This window comes from Cyanistes caeruleus, chromosome 17 (genome assembly GCF_971803275.1).
Source record: "Cyanistes caeruleus chromosome 17, bCyaCae1.hap1.1, whole genome shotgun sequence".
Taxonomy (NCBI): domain Eukaryota; kingdom Metazoa; phylum Chordata; class Aves; order Passeriformes; family Paridae; genus Cyanistes; species Cyanistes caeruleus.
In genome coordinates this window covers 14021661-14048507 of record NC_141717.1, presented here as the reverse complement: position 1 = coordinate 14048507, position 26847 = coordinate 14021661, and the positions used below count along the sequence as shown (strand labels likewise).

The following is a 26847-nucleotide window of genomic DNA, read 5'->3' as shown; positions in this document are numbered from 1 at the left end:
ATCTAAACTGACCCAACCTAATGGACAGATAATCTTTAGAGAACAGCAGAATTTAGTAATTCAATATACTAAATAGTTGCTACATGTCTTAGGATATGCCATTACATAGAATGACCTCTCCTTGTACCATTAGACAGTTTTAATTTTTGACATTCATTTGGCTGACATATCTAATGTTATCTAAAAATTAAATTAGTAGTAGGTTTAAACACCACCCTCCCTCCACCAACCAGCCAAAACTCTCCAAACATTAAACTACCCTTCCTCATGAGCTAAAATCTGTCATTATTCTCTTTGAACACTAACATTGCATTTCCAGTAGATTTCTTTTGCTCAAAGGAAAGTGCAGTAGAAATGAGTCAGGTCAGTAGTACGGAGACCAGATTTGAAATCAGCACAGAGCTGTGTTCAGTGTAAACCTGATATGAGAAAAATACAACAGTGAAGACTCACGTGCTGACCAGCTCAATACTGCTGCAGCTTTCTATGTAGCACAGAAATTGCTGTGCAAGGTCAATTATTGTGAATCACAAAGGCATCTCGGCATTAAAAATAAAGAATTATAAGATTGCAAGCAGTCTATTCTAAAACTGAGAATTAAAGTCAATTAAGAGTTATTTTTCACAGAACGCATGGAGCAGAAGCAACTCTTTGCTACAGAAAATAAATTATAAATCATACATATGAAAAGGATAGTAGAAAAATATAGCTGGAGGCTTATACATTCTGCATAATATACATTAAATTTTAATAGCTCTTTGATCTTCATTTTCAGAAATAGCTATGCTTGTCAGAAGCTACCCTCCCAAAAATGTTCAATTCATAGTTACTACTGACCCTCCAGGTTCTAATAATAGAAGGTCTGATTTTTTGATTCTCAAGGACTAGAGAATTCTTATTTACACAAATATACCCATCTCTCACTTTATTTGATTCAACAACAGATTATGGAAGGAGCTTAAGAACAATACCAGAATCCCTTTCCTTTATCCAAGGTTCAGCATCAAGCTACACACCCAGGAAAACAGAAAAGGCAGGGAATGACTGAGACTGATGAGATAACACAGCTGCAATGCTTTGGACACACTGCACGTCTGCAGAGACCCTTTGGAGACGCACAGATGGACACTTCACAGAGGATGGAACATTGGCTTCCAACAGGTTTGGCATTAGATGTCTCCAGCAACCCTGGTCATATTTGTAATGCTCCCTTAGGAATTTATATAAATTCATTGGTAACACAGTGTTAGTACCAGCAATTGCATTGTGCAGCTGTAAATTCCTGTGTTTGGGTTCACTGCAGTTAAAAGATGGCCAAACACAGTCAGTCAAATCAGTGTGATGAACCCTGATAATAATTTAAAAATACCCCCTTGGATATGTTTAAATCCTGGTTTAAGTTAAATACAACAAAATTCATACCTGGAAACACATGTGCACTTTAGGCATGCAATAGCTCCATGTATATCAGCAGCACTATTCATATATATTTATATATATATCTATATATAATTATATAGTTTAAATGCTGGAGAGGATGGGGACCAAAGCATGTCACAAGAGCAACTCTAAGTAAGGTTAAATATGACAGACTGGATTACTTTTAAGGATTCTGGATGAATCAAATATTTGTTCAATTAAAAAGAAATGAAAGAAAACAAAAAAACATGTGCAATTAATGCCACAAACAGAGCAAACCAGACAGAAAACATTCTTGCAGAAGCCTTTCATTAGAAGGAGCACAAGTTAAGTCAGACACAGAAATTAAAATGTGTTCTGTTCCAGCTATATAACTTAGCAGGAATGTTGAGGTTATATTACTCTTGAAAATTTGGAAAAGGCAGAGCCATTTATTAGGAATGGTTGGATGTTTAAAAATTCAAAACAACAAAAAAAAAACAACCAAGAGACAAAGAAGGAAAGAGGTTTAATAAAGAGGTCTAATAACACTCACAAGCATGCCAAAAACTCCAATATAAACTACCTTAAACAAAGATTTGCAAACCATGCATAGGTCACTATTTACAATTAAAAGAAATTAGTGTTAGAGAAGTGAAAATTAGTCATTTTTAAAATGCTGCATTAAAATAGTCAGACATTCAAGTCAGCATGTGAAATCTCCATCTAAGAAATTATTTTATTGGGTCTAATACTCAAATTGGCATTTCTCAGAGAATTCATCAGGGGCATAGGGGTGAGTGAAGGGAAAGTCATTGAAGGCTCTAGTTTACAATAGTCACAATTTTTCAGTCATTGTTTATTTTGCTAAACTTCAGCAAATTCCAATTTTTCCCCTCCCAAAACTTCAAACATTAATTAAAACAAAGGGCTCTGTGTATTCTCACCTCCCCTGTTATTAATATTCAATACCCAAGGAAAAATTACTGGCCAAGTTGCAACTTGTTCAGAGTTACATCAGATAACCCTGAACTACAGCTGGACTAGGGAACTCAGCACACTGGGAATTAATACTACAGGAGTATGAAATGAATCTCATGATTTGGGGGTTTTCTTAAAGTTTTTTTTTTTTTTTTTTCTCCAGGCATCATGTTGTTATGTGAGCATCTATTAAAGTATAAACTAACACACTTCAAGCACTGTAGAGAGTAATTTGAAAATATACTGCATTTACCCTTCAGTTTTTAAGCCAATCAGTTTCTGCAGACTGGATTCACTTCTGAAGTTCTTTGAGTTGGCTACAAGATCTGAGGTAAACTAACTCTGTGGTAGCAATATAAACGCAAGACACCGAGTTTGGGGTTTGTGCTCCTCTTGACATTCAGTTTGGAGCAAGAAGGGATCTTTGACATAACAAGAAGGAGGGAACACATGGATTGGAACAATGGAGAGAGAAGGAAAAAACCTGACATAATTCTCCATTATTCCTCCCATGTACATTTCTCTTACCTTACATAAATTTTTGAGGAAACACATGGATTCATAGTAAGACTTAAAAAAGAACCTATGCCATGACTTTAAAGAATAAAAAAGTCTACATTGCAGACTCCAGTAATTTAAAGTGTTGTTGTCTATTCCTTGATTTTCTGTCTTCACTGGTCACTACAGATTAGTTCTCCAGGGACAGAAGTTGCAATGTGCATATTCATACAAATACGCATTTGTGTATACATATTTAATGTGCCATTCATTAGTCAGTTAATCAGCACAGAGGCTTCCTGCCTGGCAGTTCCTCTGGGTGAATCTTCAACCTTCTCTGCACAACTCTGTGGTCCATGATGACCAGAGGAACAATCTTGCAGCTCTAACTCCCTGCAATATAAACTACAGCAGGCTGATGTCCAAGGAAGGACAAAGTGGCTGCATCTCAGTCCACAAGGCACAAATCTATCAATCAATAAGAACAACATTACTGAGAAATTACTCTTTAAACCTGCATATTTAAATGCAAGGAACTGGGGGAGGTTTCCTCTTCATAATGTAGATCTGTTATGCTGTTGCAGATGATTAATTTGGTGCTCCAAACACAGACTGAAGGAGCTTCCAAAAGAGGTACAGAGCTTGAATGAAAGGTTTTTAAACATATTACCATTTTGTCTTGCTTTGAAAACCAGTGCTTTGTGCTACAACATTTTAAGATGTATTTATTGTTCTAGGACTCACAATCCTTCTTTCCTCTGACTCCCTCCCCTCAAACAGGGAACAAGCAGGAAGCAGACTGGGATCTGTAGTAGGAACCAAGTGAATGCAGCTATCTTTTGAGCCAGCAGAAAAGCTCTCGTTAATACGATGTTAGCTGCTATTTTTAAAATTGGAAATGAGGTTAAGAATGGTTTGAAGTCATATCAGCCCTGACTAAGGCTGTCACATTGAAACAGGATGCCATGGATTCCGGAAGAGACATTACTAGACAGAAGTCATCTGTCTTCAAATACAGACTTTCCCACTTTAAGAAAACATACCCCCCAGAGGCCACTGGAAATGGTAGATGACAAGCTTTTAAAACTGATGCTTACAAACTACTCAGCTTAGAATAAATGATATTTCCTTTCCAAACAAAAACAAAAAAGAGTAAAGTTTTGGAGGAATTCTATCAAGGAAAGGGCATATGAAATCAAGTCTGCTGCAATAATTCAATCATTGGAACATATCCAAACAAGAGGAAAACGATTTGCACGATAAAACTGGCATTCTTAACTGTGATTTATGTCTAAAATGGCAGGATAATCAGCAAAGGGACGCTTGTTAGTGAGGTGCGTCGCCAGCCCACGCCTCTTACCTGTCATTGTACACTGGTAGTGAGAAACCACTGTTGGGGTGAAGGCTAAAAAAGAAAAAATTAGGGAAAGCAAACTGAATAAAACAAATGTGTGTACATATATTTGTGTGTAAATATTTCTACACAGATACTGTGTGTGTACCATGAAAGCACAGGTGTGTAAGTAAGCTGGCATGTTCTATTTAAAAAAAAAGTTTTTTAAAAAAATCACACACAAGGGTGGCATTTCATGTGAGGGGAACAGATTCATTGCCCTATACCATGTAAATAAGCCTAAAGGAGCAGACTGTTACATTCTCTACCTAATACAGAGCTAACTTTTGATATTATGGCAAATTTTGCAGGAATAATGTTACATATTTCTATATTTTTTATTGCAATTAAAAATAAAATATTTTTGCTACAATTAGGTGTGGTGCACGTGTTAAACCCAGTCTGACTCCAGGAAAGCAAGAACTAACATCTCTAACTAACATGGCCTGCACTACTCTCTCTAAAGAGCTCACTCTTCCCCTTAGTGTCTTTTTGCCACTGAACAAATGGGAGGGATAGGTATGATTAAAAACAGAAACAAGAAATTCAGGCAGGAAAACCAAACCTTGTAATTTCCAAGCTTTTCGTTGTTCTTCTTTGGCAATTTGTTCCATGTCTTTGTCGTATATGTAATCTTGACACATAAAGCAGTATATACCCCCATACAAAAGGTCTATGGCTGCAAAACAGAAGGGAAGTTGGGGAGGAGGGAAAAAAAGATGTGAGTTCATAAACCAGAAGGCATTTTAAAGCAGGCTTCCAAGTCAGGCAATTCTTTCTTCCAAGCAGTCCACAAAAGAAGAAAAATCTGAACCTTAGAATCTGGAAGGGGAAAAAAAAAAAAAAAAAAAAGAGAAAAAAAAAAAAAACCCCAGACGTTTTTCCAGTTTCAGTGTGAGTTATTCAGTTGCTTCTGGCACAGCAAGAAAACTGTACAGGACAACAAAGCATCAGCTGTCTTCAAGCTGTTTGTAATCCATAATTTACCTTTCAAACACCTGAGTTACCAAGAGCATCAGGACAGTGACTGACTACAACGCACACAGAAGCAGCCCTGTAAGAGGTGACGAGTTTGAACTGTCTCTTCCTAAGACTTCAGCAATTTCTCTTTGAGGCCATTAAAATAATCAGAAAGCACCAAGTTAAAATCCAAATGAAGGCTCAAACAAAAGACAGCACTGCAAATTCAAAGCTATTTCTCCAGGGGAAAGGTTTTCCAGGGTAGTTTATTCCACAGGTTACTCCTGTCTCAATTTTTCATTTCACACATGCTTTCAGAACAAATGAACACTGACCAATGTTAAAAATATTTTTCTTGCACAAACTTAAGCAAAAGAAAGCCAAGAAACAAAATGAATACCTGGCTGAGAAATGTCAGTTTACTCCAACATATACCATAGAAAAAGTGCAAAGTAATCATGGTAAACTGCTGATTTTCAGTACATAGATATGAAAAAAAGCCACAATCACTGGAAAGTTAAAAATCAGTGGGCACTAACAAATCTTACGTAAACACAATCTGCACCAGCAAACACCGAAGAAACACATCACCCTTCTCCCTCAAATGCAGAGCTTCCATCTATTTCATTTTTTAATTCCTTTTATTTCCAGATAACTAGCATTATTAGAATAGTCTTACTGCAATGGAAACTTGTTTTAAACACAGGAAACCATTACCACATTAGGTGGCCTGTGAGGAACAGCACTGCTTTACTCTAAAGTGCTCAATAAGACAAACCACATGCCATGCACAGGAATTCTGCCATGGATCTCAGCAGGCAAACACAGGTGAAGTTTCTGTGCTGCACTATTAGTGGGGCAGTGCTTGTGGTGAGGTTCTTTGGTAAAGTTCCTTTCTAACCCCATCTCCTCCATCCTTCACAGCCTCTACCCCCTCACAATCTGCTGTCCCTCTCCTTTAGACTGTTACAAGATATTTTTTTCCCTCCTTCCTCTGTTTTAAAACTCACTTTCTCAATGATTATTTCAGTTGCTTGATACTTTTCCTATTATTCAATAAACCCAAATTACTTTTAAAGAGTCTTTTTATCTTGCTGATGTGCTCCATTCATCTGTCCTGCCTATTTGGACGACACTCAGTTTGTGGAAGAGGACAAGGACTGTGTTACCTCATGTTAAGTCACAAACTCAGGATTTTCATTACCTTGTGTAATGTCCCAACACCAGAATATTTCACCATGATGCCCAGAGGACTGAATAAACTCCTTTAGCAGAATATCCCAAAAGGAGACAAGACTGAGCTCTGGTGGAGGATTAGTAATGAAACACTATGCAGCTGGGGGGCTGGTATATCATAACTTACAGACCATTGGAGTTCTACAATATTTACTCCATTACTTATTGCATTACCAGTTCTGCACAGTTTTCTACAAAGCAGCTGCGGAAAATCCAAAGTATTCATCTTAAAACACAAAACCAAATATTGTTCTCCACGTACTTTTAACATCCCACCAACAGATCCCCAAAGAATAGAACAGGGCTGGCAGAATACTGAATAAATAGGATTTTGTGAGCACTAATAGTTACAATTTACCATCAGAATGTGTAGGCATAGCTGTGCTCAGAGGATTCCTTACTTTTCCTTTCTTCCTGGATTTACATGCCTGAGCAATGAAACAGAGGTGTCAAGATCTAAATCAACAAGAGACCACCTTCCACAAACCACTTGTTCAGAGCAGGAGGAATTTCTGGTGTAAAGGATCAGAAAGTTTCACAGAAACACTGGTGGAGTTAAAGCTGTAATTGTTCAGTACCTGATTAAGGACTCTTGAGGAAATATCCTCTCTCCAGCACACTTATGGGAACAATGCACTTGTACATTTGCCAACAGTTCCAATGTCTTTTTAATGACTGCAAGGGGTTTTGGACAAATTATCTCAAGCACCAGTGACAAGGTGGCCACACAGGCCCGGCCACAGCATGGAGGAAGGGCAGGAGTTTCTCATGGAGCCAGAACACAGCTGCTCAGGCACAGAGTCCATTAAGAAAGCTTGGAAGTTAATTGTTTTGGGTTAATGTAATTTGATTTTTTCCTTTGAAATACACTTAGACTTTCTTATGCTGGTTGTCTTGAGGTGAAGAAGAACAGAGGAACCACTGAAGGGACAGTTTTAATGACAAACTTCCCAAGCGAGCAATTCCTTAGTACTGACTGAAGTTAAACCACACCCAAAGGACAAAGTCCACACAAAACTTTCTCCCTCAAAGGACTGGGGGAAATGAAACAAATTTCATCTCATTGTTAGACTAAACTTTTTTTGTTTTAAACTAACGTGCCATGAAGCTCTATCCTAAACTGCAACACCTGGCCAAAAAATTCTGTAAAAAACACAACAGTAAAGCATGAGAATGCACGTGCAGCAAATTTCACCACTGGTATTTGCATTGATATTTTGGATCACAAAACTAACAAAAAGGCCTCAAATTCACAAGAAGTTTGGGAACTACCAACCTAGGAATAATGTTCAGGTGTTTTGGATTAACCCACTGCCAAGTCTGCCAGGATACCTCACATTCCTCACCATGAACATCTCTTTTAGGAATGGCAGCTACTCCCAACTTCCAGGATCTGCTTTTCCTAAAACTACTCCAAACCTTCTCTCAGGAAAGTACAGGGGGATGAAATCAGTGAACTTCAGTTTTAGCTTAATACACACACAGAGAATTTACTACCCTGGGAAAATAAAATATACATTAAGTAGAAACCTACCTTTTTCTTTCACAAGGAAGAACCAAAAGCAATTTTAAAAAATCACAATGTCATTTTATTAAATTTGATCAATCTAGATTCCTGGTTTAGGAATTCAAAATACCTACTATCATAGGCAGAGCAATTTAAGAATGAAAAGACCTCTTGGAATATAACATTTTTCTTTGCTTTTATACCTTCTGTGATTACAACAAGCTTCCCCTCCTCGTACCCCTTTACATACAAAATTATAAGAAGCTGCAACCCAAGAGAGGAATGAAAATACATTTTATTTTTCATTTAAAAATAAAACTATCAGCCTGGAAAAACAAGGAGGCAGCACAGAAGATCATGCAGGAACAACAACAATTTTATCTACTGGTGCAAGGAACACAAAGTTTTAAAAAACAACAGCTCTGAGGTGAAAGTTTAAATCTGGCAGCAAAAAGTTTTCAAACTGCATCTGGGAGCCAAGTAAAGTGTTTTACTTAAGCCTAAGTGCTTTACTTTTCCAACTACATCCACTGATGTCCTTGTGAAAATGTTAAAGAGACCAGAGATGATGGGAACACAACAAAAGCAGGGAAGTGTGCCACATCCAGAGTGTGCACATCTCATCTAGCTGAAAAACCTTGGGTGTTGAGTTTTTGAAACACACAGTTTAAAAGAACTGACTTTGCACGGCTGGGAACGGGACACGTCACCATAATAGTCAATACCATTCATGAGATTTGAGATATTTGTAAATCATGTTTTGGTATCACCTCCCTTGGATCACTGGGTGCACTCAAGTAGAGTCCCACAGCAACTCAGAATTCAGGTCAGTTTTTACCTGTACTGAAATTAATTCCATTGTGAGTTTCTGTGACTCAGTCTTGGTGTATTATCAACCTCAAATCAACACACTCTGAGTTCTATGCAAGAAACCTGCATTTTCTTCAACTTCTGTAACAAAGGAGGCTAAATTGGCAATTCTTTCAGACCATTTTAAGTTAATATCCAAAGCTAAGTCATGTTCCCTGATTTCTCACTTTGAGTGTTAATCATTAAACCCATTCCAGGTAATTGGCTCAGGTTCCCAAGAAGTGATTTGTTAAACTTCAGCCAGTTCTCCACTGGATCTTGTCTCTGATCTATCAGCACAAAGCAGGCATCTGATTTTCTTCCTCACAATTTCCTGGCACCTGGAATCTGTACCACAGGTCAGAATTCCCAAACTGATAAGAAAGGATGAAAAGAGGTGGAAATGGGACTACTTTTGCTAAATTATGATCCAGCCATTGAGAACTGCAGGTATTTAGAGTTAGGGGAAAAAAACCCAAAAACCAAACCAAAAACAACCCCCAAACTTCCTTCTGCTGCCAAAATCTTTTCATCCCCATTAAAAACAACAGTCATAGTCAAGCATTATCCTTCCCTCCCACACTACCTTCTCTTAATATTCAAAATAAAACTATTCCATTAAGTGCTGCTTTTTCTTCTGTTTTCACACCAGGAGCCAACAGGTGAGAAGTGCTTTTGTGGCTCTGAAGTCTCCAAGATGCTTATTGGATCCATATGGATCTAGAATTTTAATGTTTAAATTTGATTTGCCTGCAATCCAAATATGGCAAGCACCCAATACTACCCTGCAAACCACTTAACACCAGGAGCCAAATGGGCAGCCCTCTGTGCTGTACACTCTGTGATGGTTTAGAATATCATCCTACAACTCCATATGAATCCAAGCCAGGAAAGATAAGAAAAAATGTCCTGGTATCCCTCTGGAATCTAGATAGCAAATATGCTTTTAACTGTTAATATAGAGGAACCACAGTGTGTCAAACCATTTTATGTTAAGTTGTTATGAGTGGAATATTAATTCTAGCTCCTTGACCTCATTCAGAAATACATGGATTGTATACACACAGTACCTACATGTATGTGCATGCCCCAATATGCTGCACAGGAGGCTGCAGCATTCCTATACTTACGCTGTCCGATTATAAAATATATTCTACCTTTTGTCAGTCTTCTCCCTTCCCTCCTCTGACCCTACAACTTTCCACAGTTCCCCTCTCTGCAGCAAACCTTTGAAAACTGAGAAGAATTAAATCCTCCTGCTACAGCACCTCTTCTTGATCCCACAAAATATTATTCAGGTTTCAAGGAGAAAAATTGTTAAACACTCCCTTACTTCAACTTGCTGGGTTTGTTTTTTTTTCAGAAATATGGGGGAAGAATCCCCAAAGCACAGTCACCATGTTTTGAGCAGCTGCACATGATGTAATACAAACTGTTTCTACTCATCTGCATATTCTCATCTGAACAACAGTGGAGACTTATTTTAAAAACACTGTTTTCAGTAGAAGCAGTAGCAAGATCCAGAACTGGACAGAAGTTTGTGGCTGGGTCTGAGGCAAGCAGATACATCCAGAGCTGGTAATACACAGGTAAATCAGCAAGTTTGCTTTCTGAGGGGTAAGAATATTCCAGGTATAGAGAACTCTTCAGGAGTCCTTTCTGATACTAAAAGGAGCTTTTGAGGAATGGCTGGCAGGAGCTTATCACTACCTGCACCTTCCAGAGCAGCTCCCAGCAGAAGAAAGTTCCAATTAACTTTCCTGCTGCCTCCTTGCGAGCCCAGTCTGGCTCCAAGCTTGAGCTGAAGCCCAGGAATGTCATGCTGCAATGTGCCTCACGTAAGCAAATGAGGATTTCCCTGCAATACTTTGCACAGTACATCCCAGAGCAGCAAATATTGTTAATGGCAATCAGGAATATTGGAAGTTCATGCCAGATCCTGCAACTGACCTATGCATCCAAAATGCTTTCCTCCTTTTCCTCCTCTTCCCATCAATGGTCCTCCAGCTGGCATCACAAGGATATTATGTTGAATAATGTCAGTACAGTATTTTGTACCTTCTGCTATCAAATTTCACTTCATTTTTTTTTTGCTGGAGTTACTGAGGTTATTTAATTCACAAGGCTACCCAGCCTCCTCAGTACAAGTAACACCTCTGAACTTTGTGACCACCAGGAATTTCATACACAGACAAAATTCCTTCTCCTCAATTACTAGAAAATAGCAGTAAACCAGGACTGGATCTGCTAGTTAAGTCTGTGTCCTACACACTCTGCTTTCAGTTCATTCATCATCAATTTCCCTTTTTTCTGCCTGCTATGCACCATGATTCTCATATTGATCCTTGCCACTTCTACCTCAAGTAATAATTTCCAAGGAGCAAAATGTCAAATCCTTTACTTGCTCCAGACAAGTCAGGTTCAGTGCATTTCCTTTTTTCTATGAAAATCAGTTATATTATCAAAAAAGACATTCCTGTGACACAATCAATCTCCGACAGAACAGAACACTGTGTGCTGCTTTCTATTCACCTTCATCTCCTCAACAGACTTCTCCACACCATCACCAAGTAAAGCATTAGAACTCAAAATCAAGAGGCTGGTAAAATTCCTAGATGATGTTTTCTACAACTTTCTGAGCCTGGATGTGAACAGAAAAACCAAACTGCAACTCCAGCACTGCAGTAAACTGTGCTGGGAACAGCTTTAATTGCCCTTTTCACGTTGGGTGTAATGAAAATCTTTGCTGTTTAAAAAAGAACTGGCAGAATCAACACTACAGTCAATATCTTCCAATTCAAATGAAAATTAAACAGTTTTTGCTGTCATCCCTTTACAGAAGTGTTCTGTTTCTATACATTAAATTTCAGACAGGTATGCACTAACACCAATAAATAGATTTTTCCCTTTTACCAACTTCAGTATAGAAATGAGCTTTCTATCATGTTTCCTCTGAATCAGATGAAAAAAATAATTTGTTTTCTACAGGAAGTAGAAGCTTTTTCAATTGTACCAAAAATCCTCAACTTAATCTATGAGCATTATCATCAGGCTTACCCACCCAGTTCCTCTCACCACAAATGTATTTATTGGACTGAATTTTACATCAGCATATAGTTAAAGAAAACAGTTCCTCAAGCAACATTTTGTGATCTAATAAATAATGAATGTACTCTAACAGGACCAACTCCATAATGAACTGTTTGCCAACATCTCTAGAAATGGAATAATAGTTCAGTCTTCCAACTATTTCTTGCTTAGTCTTGAAGCCACTGAACCTCACTCCTGCTAATGCACCTCTGTCAATTCCTGAACGACAGCTTGAGGCCTCAGAGCAGATCAAGACTTCATCCAAAACCTGCATCAGAGGTGCTGTTTCAGAGACTGCTCAGGTGTTAAAAGTGCATCTCTAATAGAGAGAGGCACAGCATGGACATGCATGAGTTGGCTCCTCAGCAGGGAGTTTAAATAAATAGTTCTACACAGAGCTTTGATACCATAAACGAACTAGTCTAACTCAGAATGGCCACTTGTAACATTGTCCTAAGCCCTATACCAGTGGGGTTTTCTGCAGCTAAGAGTGTGTGTTAAGAAAAATAACATTATGTAATAGAAAAATTCACTCAGAAAGAAAGAAAACTTCATTTGGTGTCTCCCCAGGATTTTTCAGTCCCAATCAGGAAACTGATAAATTAATCACTGCTACAGTTTTGAGATGAACTTTATAGTACCAACCTCTCTTCTCTCTTAGAGCTACTGCTCACAGACATCTTGCTGCTTCTGCTACTCTGGGACTAAGTTACTGTGTATTTTCCTTCACTGAGCAGCTGTAGAAAACATAAGGAAGAGATCATCAATTTTTACAAGGATAGAATCCACCAGCTGATTCCCCAGGTGCTGAACCTGATTTGGAAGGATTATTTAGGAAGATGACAAGGTATGTTGATGGCACACATTCATTTAGGATAATCAAAATGGCTCCAGAAGGATTTCAAGTTACTTAGCAAATAGGCAATAGCATCATGAGTGAAACTCCAACCATGAAAGAGGCAGATAAGTAACACCAATCAGAAAAGAAGTTTTGGAGTCCCTGAGTTTAACTCCCAAGTAAGAGCATCAGCTTTGTGTTGAACAGCAGATTAAGAAATACAAAATAGAAATCATTAAAGTATATTAACTAAGAATCAGAGTCATTAGCACCAAAGGGCTGGCACCAGATATTAACACAGTAGGACTGGAAAAGTGAAGTTCAATAATGATACTGAGAATCATACAAGAGTTTCAATAAGAAAAGCTAAAGAAAGTTCAGGTTCCTAGAGGTGGGGAAAAGGAAACATCTGACAGGATCAAAAATACAAAAAAATCACAGAAGAAATCAGTAAGGACTTTGCTCTCACCATTTCACAGCTCCTCACAAAAGACACACAGAGCCCAGTGGGAATATCAGACTGTCCTGGAAATTGACTGAGAGAGACTGAGCAGTACAGAGATTAAAAAAAGCAGCTCCTATAGCTGGATCTTACCTCACCTACCCGTCACCCACATCCACAATTCAAGGAATACATTAAGTACAGTATTATTAATATACATTGAGAACAGGGAGGCAGATTCAAGAGCACAGGTATCACTGTAAGGTCAGATTGTGAGTGCCTAATTTAGATGGTTCAGGGAAGCAGAGATAGCAAGGGATGTATTTAACACCACTCTGGAATATGATGCTGGAGCTTCCTGAAAGACACAGCAGAGAGCTGCAAACACATCCCTGCCATGCTCAGACAGCTGTTACAGCTGAAATCCATGGTATTTCTTACAACTGTGATTAAATGTGCAGCTCCTGCCTGTCTCCATGGAGACTGATGTTGGCTCAGCAAAAAGTCACCAAGTGCTTTAAAATAATTCCTCTTCGTTTTGAAATTCCAAAGCACTTAACTTGTTTTTGCCTATCAGATGTTATTTTCCCAACTAAAACTGCAGCAGGAAAAGCAACCAAAAGCACTAGTAAAACTACAAAAATATTTTTAAAGCTCATTTCACATGCAGCTGGAAATTAAACACCAAAACATACATTAAAAAAAAAAAGAGAGAAAGGAATCTCCAGAACTAGAAATCGAGCAGTCACTTGCACAGTCTTCACATTATGTGTATTTGTGCACCAAGTAATTTATATTTAGCTGCAGAAGAATCCATTTGGGGATGATTCAGTAAAGTATTTTGTGCTTTGGCTTAATTAATTCTTGCCCTTTTTATCTAAAGGCTATCCCTTTTGGGAAGTACCTTTTCTGACACAGCCTTAATTGTCTAGTGTCAGGACAATAACTATAACAGTCCTTAAGCAACAGCATCTTTAAGAATCTCCCTCCTCCATCCATCCAGTTTTGGTTTTCCTTTAAGGAAACAGAAGCTAATTCATTACAGCAGACAACAGCAAATTCTGTCTTGTACAAAAAGAAACTTGAATTTAAGTTTCCCAAACACACAAACAGTAGCTGAGAATGAGTGCAATTATAAAGCTTTTTAAAAAAGTTCTCCAAATATACGGTGAGTTTAGTGGTAAAAATATTACAGTGTTTACAAAGCGTCCACAAATAAACAGGTAAATACTGTTGACAGTCTCAATTTAGCACAGTATTTTTTAAACCTTAAGTGTGGCCATAAACTTGTATTAGCACAAAAGGTTGTTTTTGTATATATATATATATATATATACACACACCCAAATACCTCTTTTACCAGAAAGTCTTCAACTTTACCTCAAATAATTTGCACTTCTGTGTTGATAAATATTCCAAAACAATTTCAGCTAATGAACTGACTTTAAAAGCTCTTTGAGATCACACTCTGCAAAAAGCAATTAAAAGAGGTTACACAGGGTTGGTTTGGTATTTTCAGTTTTCAAAGAACGGCTGAGGTTGGCAGGGACCTCTGAGGTCACCTTGTCCAGCTCCTGCTCCAGCAGGAGCCATCCAGAACATCCAGGCTCCCCAGGACCATGTCCACAGAGATTGTGAATATATCTGGGGACAGACAGACCCTCCACAACCTCTCAGGACAACATGCTCCAGTCCTCAGTGACCCTCACAATCAGGTGATAATCAGACAGAACCTCCTGTATTTCACTTTGTCCTCCCTGCCTCTTGGACACCACTGGAAAGAGCCCAAGACATGTTTTTTAATCCCTCTTTCAGATATTTGTACCCACCCATGAGGTTCCCTGAGCCTCTTCTGTAAGCTCAGCAGTCCCAGGACTCTCAGTCATACCATGATGGAATTTCCAGTACTACTTTCCAGTATTCTATTTTTCAAGACATTTACAAACTTAAACTATACCACTACTGAGCCTCATCTTTTTCTTTTTTGACACATATGGAGGAAGAAACTATAACGATCTGCTGGTTTAAATCATCTTTTCCATAAATAGTCTACTTACACACCCATTTCTTAAGCACAGGAGTACACAGCACTGTTGGCCTTCTGGAGCTTCTCTGTCTTCATGGAAAATAAAGTTTGTTTCACAAGCACTTAGGATAAATTAAATAAGGAATGGTGGCCACGTTGGTCAAGAGGAAATTTATGGGATGAAAAAATGCCTTTTTTCCTGTTTCTTACATCACTCCATGAAGAATGTATTTTGATTTGGAGAAAAATTATACCCGTCCATTTTAAAACAGAATTTTAACATAGACTATAGATCAGGATTTTGCATTATAACTCAAATATGTTCTGAACTATGAGCAATAGGTAATTTGAAACAAAACCAAAAGCTTTTGGTTTTGAACATGAAACAGCACCAAAGCAGACAGAAGAATTTGTTGGCCTTGAAACCAGCATTATTTGAGACCGTTGAGGGAAAGGTACTCCATATTAATTAATATAATATAAATAATTAAACTGTTTTCTTATAACATAGGTTCCTGACCCCAATAGAAACAAGAAGCAAACAGAGAAAAATGAAGAAACCTCTCCCGCCCCCAAACTTCAGCAGTTTAAATAATTCTGACTGCTACTTGATTAGCCTTCTTTGTGATAGAAATGATGGGTGTTTTCCTCAGCAAGAAAAGAAGTGAACATGACCTCCTGAAAAAAATGTTTACTGAAATAAATGTTCTAGTTCCAGGCATCAAACCCACCATTTTTAACACTTAGGAAAAAAAACCCCAAAACTCTGCCTCCTCACATTTTTATATATGACATTAATTCATAAATACCAAGATACTAAGGAAATTTTAAGTTGTGAAGATAAACTTAACAGTGATGCAACGGAAGTTTAAGTACCAAGTTTAGAATAATGCCACTAAACTAACCCAAACCACAAATAAAATTATCTCTCTGCCCAATGAGGTAACTACAAGAAAATATCACTTTACTGGCCTGGAACAGACAGGGATAACACAGAGGATGATGAGGACCATTGGGATGAGAACTCACCTAAATTGTGTCGCTTTGTCTTCGCGTGCTCGTGAATATGTTTCTTTGTAAAACAGCCAAAGAAGACACAGTAGAGGCAAGAGTGGAGTCTGTTCAGGTGGGCACCACACATATGACAAATGCACGACTTTGCCTGAAACAGCAAAACAGACAGAGATTGTGAATGACAGAAACACATCCCCAAGCCCAGGTAACCGGGTGCAGTTCTCAAGGCCGCCCTTCCCTTTCACTGGGTGTCTCTGGTGCTCTGCAGCACAGAACAGCAGGGAAAATGTTCTGTCCTCATGTGAAAAAACCACCAGCTGGACATAACAGAGAAAACTTGTCCATTTGTCCAACAGATTTCCATGTCCTATCAGGAAGCAGGTCTCACAATTCAGATGAACACCAGAACCCAGGGAAAGCAGCTGCCCAGCAGGAAGGTTAAGTGGTGAAGAGGCAGGAGTTTTGGTGGTGGGACCACAGCAACAACTCTGCTTTTTCACAGCACCAACTTCACTGATGCACTCAAAAGCTGTAATATAACTTGAACATTAAAGTGTGTGGGGGTATGATATTTCATTTTTCTGCTGGAAGATTCTGCCAGATTCCCTCATTAGATTTTTCTACATTAGTCCACAAAACCATGGCGCAATATCAAATCCATACCAGCCAGAGTAACAGAAGTTGCCTTTGCCATTCTGAGACTGGCTTTGAACCAGGAGCTGAAAGCAATGGGCTGAACTATTCCCTAAAACTACCCAGAAAGGGCAGGTCTGAGGAAAGTTGCCTCAATTCATTGGAAATTAATAAATACACACCTCTGATATGACAGTCTATGATAGCAATACGTTTTAATGAGTGAGGCTTAAGGACCAAAAAAAGTCATTGGAAGGTTAAACACACTTTTTGATTCAATCATATTTGAAGCACTCTAAGCCAACAGCATCCAAACCCACATCTTAGTGTTAAACTAAATGACTTCAATAATTTTTTTTAATTTACTCTGTCTAATAAGAGACTTAAGAGAGTTTTGAGAGTAAGTCTTTTTCCCAACCACATTGAAAGTAATTTAGGTTCAATACCATCTGACTGGAAGTTACAGACAGGAGAAATTCCTTGCATTAAATTCACTTTTCATCTCAGAACTGTGTTCAGACCTATGTCTAAGGGCAACCAAGTTTCTGTAACAGCTGAGAGCTACAAAGAACACTTGGAGGTATGTCTGGTTTTACAGCCTAACCTGAAAATACTATTTCTTTGCTTGTCAACGAAGGATCCTTTTCTCTTCATACTAAAAAAAATAAAAATTTGGATTACTAAAATTGTAAGATACCATCTAACCCAGGCAGTGCATTTCATCAAAAACAACCCACAAAATTCTTCAGTAATATTTACCCAGTCTGCCATGACTTAAAATTACTGTTGAATAAATGATGCACAATCTTGTTCTCTAGTCTGGCATTTTTCTCTCAGAATACTTTTGGCTTTTTAAAAAAATCATCAAAACAGCTTGCAATATGTTGCACCATGTAATTTATTTTCAAGCTCCTACAAATTAAGACTTAAATTCTGAATCTCACATGTTGTGTATTCAAAGTTATCATAAGTTGTTAGGGGAAAATGTTGAATCGAACTCCACACACCTACAGAAAGAAATATTTTAAAGTTGGGCCAAAAAAAATTCACCACCACCAGCACAATTTCCATCTTTAGAAAAATGCTGCAGAACTGTCAAACTGTTGCCTAACGGCCGCTTGTTGGCTGCAAAAGCTAAATAGGATCAGCCTATCTGTTAAGATTGCTGCTATGACAACAACTCCAGCAACCAGCTATTTTACTGAGCCAGCTAAAAATAAATCTTTTAGCATTAAATGTATTGTAAACACATGACATAACAAGCATGTAAAAGCTGGTCATTTTAGGCTGAAAGGCAGAAAATTTGTATCTTAAAGAGTTTTTATTGCAGTGGAGATTAACAGATGAAGAATATATAAGAAATTTAGTGGTAAGTTGAAATAAAAGTTCAATCATGTCTTGAAAGGAAGCTATTTTATCCACATCCTCCTATTTGCTCAGTATAGCTCAAGATGGGTTTTCAAAAGTTGTAAAAAAACAAGGTTAAGAGACAGAATGCAGAAAGAAATCAATATCAAAAACCATAGTGGCTATTCTAAACCAGATTAGCTGGTCTCCTTTTCATCTGTCTGTGCTTTTAAACAATTTGCTAAGTTAAAACAAAGCTGCCACCCTCCTACCCCACCCCAAATAATCAAATTACTTTGTTTCATAATACTCCCACCCCTGCTCATATCTCTTGAGGCTACAGTCTAAGATAAAACAGAATACTGCAAATGAGTAATGAGAATCAGTTGGATCCATACAGTCTCCAGCTTGTTTTAAAACAGGATTCAACTTTTTAAAAAAGCAAGTTAGGTCTTGCTTATGATCTGGATACTTCAGGGAACTCAACCAGGATTTCAGCTATCAACCTATCACTTCTCCTCCAAGATACAGCAACACCCCTTCCTTATCCATGACAAAGAGTTTTCCCCTTCCTTCACACCCTCTCCCAGTATTATGCTGCTCCCTCCTCATTTTATTCTGCTCCCTTCCTGTTTCTCTCCTGTATTATCCTCACCCTCAAGTTCCCCACTCTCTATCTTTCACCCCCATACAAAATCCCTTGTCCTCATATCCACAGCCAGTGTTCCTTCAATCCATACCAAACCTCTGTCTGTCCCCTTAATTTTTGCTCTGATATTCCAACAAACCACACACAGAAACCAGAAGAAACTTGACCACAACCACAGAAACTTGAATCTCCTTCTGGAAGATTATAATCAGTTTTTTAAATGATAGAAAAGAGTGGTCCTGCACAATATAAATATGTGTGTATGCACATACAGAGAGTTACTGATAGTTCTGACAGCATCTCAAATCCCTCTGCAGTGTTTCACCCTCTACTGATGTCCTGTATTGCTGCCAGGGCTGGGGTAACTCACAGGTCCAGACCCCAGGATGGTTTTGTACCCTCTGCAGAGGAGGTTTAGGCCAGCAAAAGAAGGTGCAAACATCAGTACATGACACACACACAGGGGAACTGGCTGTGATCACCTGTAAGATAAGTCAAGAGTGCACCTCTAAAACACTGCTCTCAATGCTCATGATACAAAATGAGCTTAAAAAGAAAGAAGCAGGCATCACTAAGTCAAAACCTAGAGTGCTGACACTCCAAATCTTCCCAAATTGTCAGAACAGCTTATTACTAGTTTACCATCAAACCATCATAACAGCAGTGGAGAAAGTGAACACATCCACTGAGGTTCTGCCCTTGCACTTCTCAGTCCAACAGCTCCTGCTCCTGGCTCTGCTGTCCTGGGCCAGCTCAGGCTCCACCTAAAGCAAGAAGGTCACACAGGACAGGAGCATCAGTCCCTGTGTGACCCACAAACCTGTTTCAACTTCATGTGATACTGGCTCCTCAAATCAACCAATGGCAATGGAAATGGAAATGAACTACAAAGCCAATAGTGCAGGAAAATCAAGAAGGATCCGAGAGCTACCACAAACTCTCCTTCTTTATTTGCAGCTATTTCAGAAATAGCTTTAGAAGTACAATTTCTATTTAACTGTATATGATAAGAGGAAAACATCTTTTTATAAGTTTTCCACTGAGGTACTTAGGAGCCTTGCCTCTTATGCTCACACTAAATATATCAAAGCACTTTCAGAAAAGAGAGGTTTTTCGCTAGGAGCTTATAAGCCAAAGACCTCCTACCTTTCACAGTCTGCAAAACATATTCACCACAAAGGTACAGGGGAAAAGATGATTGAGGTAATACTAACAAGACAGTGGGAGGCTTGGGAGGTTAAAAGATCATAAGGAAGGTGTTGTCACACACAAGTAACTCAAAGAAGGATATTCTTAAGGCAAACTTAAAGCAAACACCATTTATGGATGCCTGCAATGCTGGATCAGGTACAAATCTGTAGCGTTAGGAAAGTAAAAGCTTCCCAAACTAAATCTATTTCCCCATCTTTTAAAGTAAGTCTTTTGTGTAAAACACATATAGTGTTTGGACACATCAGAAAGAAAGAGAAAGTATTTAATTTTCTAACATATTATGATCGTTACTGAAAGTGTTTTGTGGGTACACTTAATTTTCCAGTCCAAACCTTCTTCAGAAACAACTTTATTCTCAGTCTGCTGAGAACAGTCTCAGATTAAGTTGCTGGGCAGGTCTACATATGCCTACCTAGAGAATACGTGTGGGAAATTCTCCATGCCTAAGTTTACCACCATAACCTGCTTCGTTCCCCAGAAGCAATGTTTGTGCTCCAGAAGTGTTACCTCAGCTCTGCCAAACTATTCCTTACAAGGTTGTGCTTCAGAGGATTTGAAAAAAGGTGAAAGCAGCACTTGTGCAGAGCCTTAGGAATCTGTGACAGTTCCTGCAATAAAACTCTGCTTTTTTGAATTCTTAATCCTTTGCAGACATATGAACAAAAGTGAAGAGTCTGATTTAAGGTTTGCAATGTTCATTACCTTAACAGCAGAACAGGGGAAAGAAGAAAAAACAAACCCAAACCAGAAAAGTCAGAGACCTTAGACTGAATATTTTTTTTTTTATATGAAGAGCAAATACCACCACTGGGCCACATATCAAGACACTGAAGCAAAATTTAAACATTTCCTCACATATTCAGTGTTCCAGGCCTTAATATTCACATGTTAGGAACAGTCAATCCTCTCCGGGAATTTTTGCCTATTCTATTCCCCTCGCTATGTTTAGATCACAGCCTAGACACAAGAGTTTTATTTTTATTCTTATTCATTCATCTTGCAACCAATTCTCTTCCAGATCTAAAGCAGCCACAGCAGCTCATGTTGAGTGATGAACAGTGTGCTTCCCTTGGCCTATTTTTTGAAAGGAAATAAGGACAGATAATAACAAAAGGCCATGAAACCAACCACTGCTTCTCTCCTTGCTGAAGATGGAGACCCTATGGCTATTCCAAGAGTGGTATTTCTTCTGCCCTGTGGGAGGACAGAGCCAGTATTAAAGCACAGCCCAGAGCATTTATTACTCTTGAGTACTCTGCACCTCAAGAGTATCAAAAATGGGTCAAATCTGCCTTACAACAATTCTGTCACTCCTTAGTCTGTATTTACTCCCAGACTCCCTGTGCTGTGTTCCTGACACCAGTCTGTCACAAATCCATCAGCCGCCAGTACAGGGGCTGGGACATGTCAGAAATTTAAGTAATTAAAACTTCAAAGCCATGTTCTTAGAGTTGAAGAGACAAAAAGAGGGAATTGATTCTACAGTTCTCCATGATATGGCATATAAATCACTCCTCCACAATGCTGATAGGATGATTCAGTTACTGAGTCAGTGCACTGCTCTGACACATCAGCTTTAAATAATTAAAAACTCAAGTATTGTTCACTCACTTCCTGAAACCAAGTCTTAATTATGATATTGTCCAATTAGACATGTCAATTTTGTCTTTAAAAGAACATGCCACCAATATTGTAAATTTTATTTTCAAACCCACTGAGGTGAGGGGTACCCATTAAAGGTTTTGTTTGTACAAGTAAAACTGTGTACTAGTTACAGAATTTTTGAGTTTTGTAAGTGCTCAGAAAATCACAGGTAACTTCATAAATTAGATTATTCTAAACATTTGTTTAGATAGCAGCAGAAGCAAAAAAAAAAAAAAAAAGGCAGAGAGGAGATGTCTACACAGCTCTCCCAGACTGAACAGGACACTTGGCTCTGACCATCTGCTTGAAGTTTGAAGACAACAGTATCACAATTTATAATTAAAGATGAAATAGCCTAAGCTGTTAAATAACATCACAGTTCTCAAATGGAGTGTAAATAAAAATATACCATTATGACCATGTGAGCAGCTTGCTGCTGATTCCAGTGAGTCCTACTTCTGTCTGTAACTGAAAAAACTGTGGAAGAGAAAAAGGAAAGCACTGAACATGCTAGAAAGCAACTTGAAGAAACTTTTTACCCTTTCATCTGATAGGGATTACATGCATGGACAATACTCAAAATATAAGACATATTTCTGAATTCACTCTGAAATGAAGACATGTTGTTAAATGAGAACCATGTTGTAGCCAAAGTCTATCCAAGTTACAAAAACATGACTTTGGTTCAAGGGCTCTCACCAAGAGAACACTGCAAATCAACCTACAACTACGTAACTCAGATGAAATTAATAATTATGTCTGGGGGCAAAACAGAGAACTGAGTAGGTATCATTAATTCTACATACATATTTTTCTCCTGCTGTCCTTATTCTGGATGATGTGTCATTTCAAGATATGGATATTGAATCTCTGTAGTTTTTTTAACTTTTCCCATTTTTTATTTTACACAAAATTCTGCAACAGGTTCAAGGCTGAAACTAAACTTGGGAGGAAAGGAAGAATTGTGCGATCTAAAAGACAGCGTGAGCTAGACAAAAAAATAGGAGGATGCTCTAAAAATGTAATTCTGCTTTTCCTGTACATAGTCACAGTAGTAAAAAGTTCTATTTCAACAAGAACAAAGTAATTCTCTGGAATTCAAATGACTATGCTGAAATTGCTTCTTTGCTTCTCCTTTGGTAGGTGCTCATCCACTCCACCAGCATTTACAAACCTTGAATGATTTCTCAAGTACTCCATAAAAGATGCATTTAAGAGCCTATTGTGTTTTTAAACCATTTAAATAATGGACCTTATTCAAATTAAAACACATGTCCTTCTGTAGTAAGATTCTTTTAGCAGTGGGAAATCTATTTGCCTTGTGAAAACACATAAGCTTCTTCAAGTTCAAATGCATGGTTCTTTCCCTGGATATACACATTGCATGGATACATTCTGTGTGTTGATTTTTATCTATTTCCTGCAATGCACCACTGCAGCAGCAAATTCCACACGAGAACAAGGGGCTCGCCAAGACCGCAGCAGTGTGTGCTCAGATGGAGTGCAAAATCTATTCCTTTCCCTCACCATTCCCCCACGTCAGCAAATCGTGGAAATGTTTTTAAATGTCCTATTAGGTAATGTATCGATCTCTTCTGTGGGCACGTGGCAGGGGAAGCAATTCAAGGAATAAGCTAAACAGCCAAACCTGCCTGATGCTATGCAGAGTCTTATTAAAGCCTGCCCAGGCTGCAGAGATTACATTTTGCCCTGTGTAAAAACTAAGAAATGGGATTCTTCCTATGAAAACAGGAATGCTCTTGGGAAGTTTGCTACAGTACTTGGATGGAAATACTCTAGATAGCATCCTTTCAGTAAGGAAAGAAAAAAGAAACTTGAGGATACATAGGATCAGAGCCCTAAAAACTCCTACAGGCTCATTTGGAAAAGTACACATATTCCAGCTATCTTTTCTTTATCTGTTATAAAAATGCCATAAAAAATAGGCACTTAATTAGTCCAGATCAAAGTCAAAGCAATTCTGCTGGTAGGAAAGATGGATGGGATGATGCTAAAGCACAGATTCTCCATGGTGTGACTTAACTGTGGGACAAATACAGCCAAAAAAAAAAAAGAACAGTAGAAGATGAGCAGCAGTAGAATGACAGACAGCACCTATTAGTGACTGACTGACCTTTAAGATCCCTTCCAACCCAAATAGCTCTGATTTTAAAATCCCCAGTGCCACACTGAATGGGGTACATCCACTGTTGATTTGTCAAGACCTGAGTTCTAATATATGACATATATATGAAATTAGAAATTCTGCTTGTCTAGTTTCACTTATGATTTTAAAGCAGTCAGCATCTGAGTATTTATGTTCAGGAATACTTCAAACCAATCTGCCATTACTGCTGAGGAACAGCCGAAGAATGAAAGCAAATTCTCAATGTGCTTGCAGAGAATATGTTTGATATCCAGTAAGCTGAAGCTTACTGTTTCCTCACGCCTCAATACAAAACAAATCAATAATTCATGTTACTAGAGCTAAATAAGAGGTCTTTCATTCACTACTAAACTTTTATGCAAATTTGCAAGCCTAAAGTTACAGAGATAAGACAGAGGTAGTCAGAATTGCAATTCACCCTTTAGCAGACAAGATTTAGACAGATGGATATTCTGAACTCTACAGACAAGCAGGTCAGCATAGAAAAAACATTATTAAAGCAATATGAGCATAAAATATGTTCTGGAAGAGAAAAGGAGCTTAGAATTCTCACATTAAAACTGGTAAGATGAATGAAAGTATCTTCAGAAAAAAACAGCTGGGAAAGCAGCATTCTCATGACAGGGATTTACTCCTTTATCCATTTAAAGAGTTAGCAAATTGCTGCAGTCCCACAATAATATAATAAACATTAATCACAAAGTATGTAGGAAGGTGGGCGATAGATTCTTAGCAAAGATCTTCTGTCTTTTTCCACAGAGTGTACAGCCAACTATGTTCTAACACTTCGTGATGTATTTAGAACATTAACTTGTTTTGCAAAATATGTGCATTTTACCCTCCTCCCAAAAGAATTCATTGGGAGGAAGGTGCTGATAAACTGTGACTGCCTCTCGAGATCAGGGCACAGGGAATTCTATACCCTGTGGTTAAGGAGGGCTTGGGGAAGGGGTGCTTCCCACACAGGGAAGTTCAGAATCACATATATGGAACCAAGAAGCAACAAAAATGTCATCCAGTGTGCCCCACTGGTATCAGGACTGTTAAGACACCACTTGGTTATTATGTATTTTAACAAGGTTTCAGTTATAGGAAGAGTGTAGGATGACACCCTCACAGAAGCAAGTTCTGGGTTCTTTCCTCACTGCAGTTTGTTGACTACATCTGAAGAGATCTTCTCTGATTTTTTTAGCTACCAATATCCACACACTCAACAACACTTTGTTTGTTTGTTTTCTTAATGTACTGATCATGAGTATTAAGTAAAAATCCATATATTTTCTTCTCACAGCTGCCTGTAGGCCATTAATAGATTAGTTATACATTAGTGCCACTGCTTAGTTCAGGCAACCTAAACTGACAAATTTCTGAATTGAAATTTTTAAAATGGAGCAGTCAGAAATTCATCCTGATATTTTGATTAGTCTCTTCAGTAAATTACTAAAAGGAGGGCTACTAAGGAAAAAAAAAAGTATGTTTTTCTTTTAAATCACATGAAAAAGTCTACTTTTTTTCAATCGTGCAAATGCAATTACCTGTGTCTTTTTGAGGTGTCATCCTCAGTAATTCTGACTCCAAAAAACTTACTGTGATTCTGATCAGTCACAATTTAATAAACATGAGGCAAACTTGTAAGTGAATGGAGTTGACATCCAGGCCCTAAATCTGTCCACTGACATTCGTGTAAAGGAAAAAAAGAGGTCTAGAGCTTCACTGAGATGCAATTCTTCAAAAAGCAGCAAAAAGAACCAGCAAAGAGATTCAAACCTTCACTTGGACCCAGCTCACACAGCTGCCTGCAAGGACCAGGAGAATAGTTGTGTGCAGGTCAGATGCCACTCACCCTCACAGCAACAGAAGTTCCTGCTCATAGCAGCTCTGAGCAATGTGAATTCACTAGAAGAAAAAAAATCTGCCCTTATTTCTGTGAATAACTATCCAAATGAGGTTACAGAGATATTTTGTTGGTGGTGGTTTTATTATTGTTGTTATGGGTTTGGTTTTTCTTTCATTTAATTTCCAAGCAGCTGCTGCATCGTATTAAAAAAGCTCCACTGAAACTAACAGCCAAGCAGGAATTGGCCAGAGCTTTGTATATTTGACTAGCACTATATGAAAAATGTTCATATTCAGCACAAAGTCAGAACAAAAACATTATTTTCCACAAATTCACGAAGAACAAACTTGCACAACAATTCCAGTGTCACTGTTGTAGACTTGTAAACAATGATTCACGAGTATTTTGAAACAGACTTTCTATTTCATGTTTTACCTTCCAGCATTTCTTCTGTTCATTCATAATTTGGATCAAATTGGAAAGATTTGGCTGAATTTCAGAGTGTTTGAACACTTTTTATCAACTCAAGGTAGCTGCAAGACTGCAGCAACCCTGAAAGTTAACCCATCAGGAGACTCCAGCAAAGTGCTACATGTTGATGACACTCATCATCACCTACAGCAAAAGATACCAAGATTTGACAAGAACATTTTGTGCTGACCAGCCAGGCCCCACTCTCTTCACTCATCTTCTGTATTTATGAGAGGAAGTGCTAAACCCTTAACTCAACATAGACATTCCCTCCAACAAAGGCTGATCCCTTCAGCTTAGCCCCATTCACATCCCACCAGTATTATTTCCACATCTTCCTTTTTAGTAGGCTGCTTGGATACATAATGCTGCCGACTGAAAGCAAAAATTAGTAGATTATAGTGTTGAGTTTCATTTATGGACATTGTGCTTGGTTTGTCATTTAATGTAAAAAGTGTTAGTTTCACTTAAAGCATGGCTTTAAAAATTAGTTAAGACAAAACAAATGCAGACTGCAGCAGCCAGCTGGGCTCAGTGGCTAGGAAAGCTTATTAGGCAAAGCACATGCTTTTAGCTAGAACACACCTCTGCATTCCAAAAAGAAATCCCAGCAGGACAGAAAGCTTTCGCAACACCAGGATAAGAAAAGCATGCA

At 38.3% G+C, this 26847-nt stretch overlaps 1 protein-coding gene across 8 annotated transcripts in view; it reads right to left on the bottom strand.

Moving 5' to 3' along the window:
• USP22 (ubiquitin specific peptidase 22) overlaps positions 1-26847 on the bottom strand; it is a 91909-nt gene that overhangs the window by 44146 nt on the left and 20916 nt on the right. For 2 of the 8 annotated variants that reach the window (XM_086854518.1, XM_086854520.1), the window contains exons 2-5: positions 16248-16380; positions 12558-12649; positions 4836-4949; positions 4238-4282 (exon numbers count right to left, since the gene is read on the bottom strand). In XM_086854518.1, the coding sequence (XP_086710644.1) occupies positions 4238-4282; positions 4836-4914 (124 nt within the window). In that variant the 5' untranslated portion in view covers positions 4915-4949; positions 12558-12649; positions 16248-16380. Of the gene's footprint in view, positions 1-4237; positions 4283-4835; positions 4950-12557; positions 12650-13219; positions 16381-26847 lie in introns of those variants that run through there. The other 6 variants (XM_086854516.1, XM_023936868.2, XM_086854522.1 and 3 more) reach the window with 4 other exon arrangements.